The sequence below is a fragment of the Plasmopara halstedii genome (assembly GCF_900000015.1).
Source record: "Plasmopara halstedii genome assembly, contig: Scaffold_3060, whole genome shotgun sequence".
NCBI lineage: Eukaryota > Oomycota > Peronosporomycetes > Peronosporales > Peronosporaceae > Plasmopara > Plasmopara halstedii.
Genome location: NW_020189964.1, coordinates 2,400,979 through 2,401,628, shown reverse-complemented (window position 1 = coordinate 2,401,628; position 650 = coordinate 2,400,979). Strand labels below are relative to the sequence as shown.

General features: G+C 51.2%; 1 protein-coding gene across 1 annotated transcript in view; it reads left to right on the top strand.

Annotated features, from left to right (window-relative positions):
• The window catches only part of PHALS_06997 (retrovirus-related pol polyprotein from transposon tnt 1-94), a gene marked incomplete at both ends in the record, with an annotated part of 1,725 nt that overhangs the window by 146 nt on the left and 929 nt on the right, over nucleotides 1-650 (top strand). The window contains one exon of the mRNA XM_024720391.1: nucleotides 71-348. Coding sequence (XP_024585594.1) covers nucleotides 71-348 — 278 coding nt within the window. The remainder of the gene's footprint in view (nucleotides 1-70; nucleotides 349-650) is intronic.

The window sequence follows — 650 nt, the reverse complement described above, 5'->3', positions numbered from 1 at the left end:
ACAGCGCGCAACGAGCGGAATGTCGGTGGTGAAGCAAGGCATTGAAAAGGTGTGCGGTTGATGCATAAAGGGCAAGCAGACGGTTGATTCGTTCCCGTCTCGATCGCTTACGAAGGCATCACATGTGTTGGAGCTTGTTCACACGGACGTGATGAGCCCAATGAAAACGGTCTCAAAGGGTGGTGCACGGTATGTGCTAACGTTTGTGGATGATTTTTCGCGATTTGTGGTGGCGTACTTCATAAAGCACAAGAGTGAGGTGGCGGCTAAGCTGAGTGAGTTCAAGACACTATACAAAAACCAATGGGAAAGACGTTTAAAGTGCCTTCGATCGGATAAAGAGACGGAGTTCGTGAACAGGAAGGTTGCTGAGATCTGTGCAAGGAACGGCATCATGCACCAGCGCTCCGTGCCATACAGCCCTCAGCAAAACGGATTAACAGAGCGGATGAACCGGACGATTATGGAAAAAGCGCGGAGTATGCTGCATTACAGGGGCATATCTTCTGAGTGGTGGGCGGAAGCAGTTAGCACGGCGGTATACCTCATTAACCGCTCGACGAACACGGCGAACCCTGACATCACACCATTTGAGCTGGGCTTCAAGCAAAAGCCGGAGCTGGGACATCTACGCGTGTTCGGATCACAAA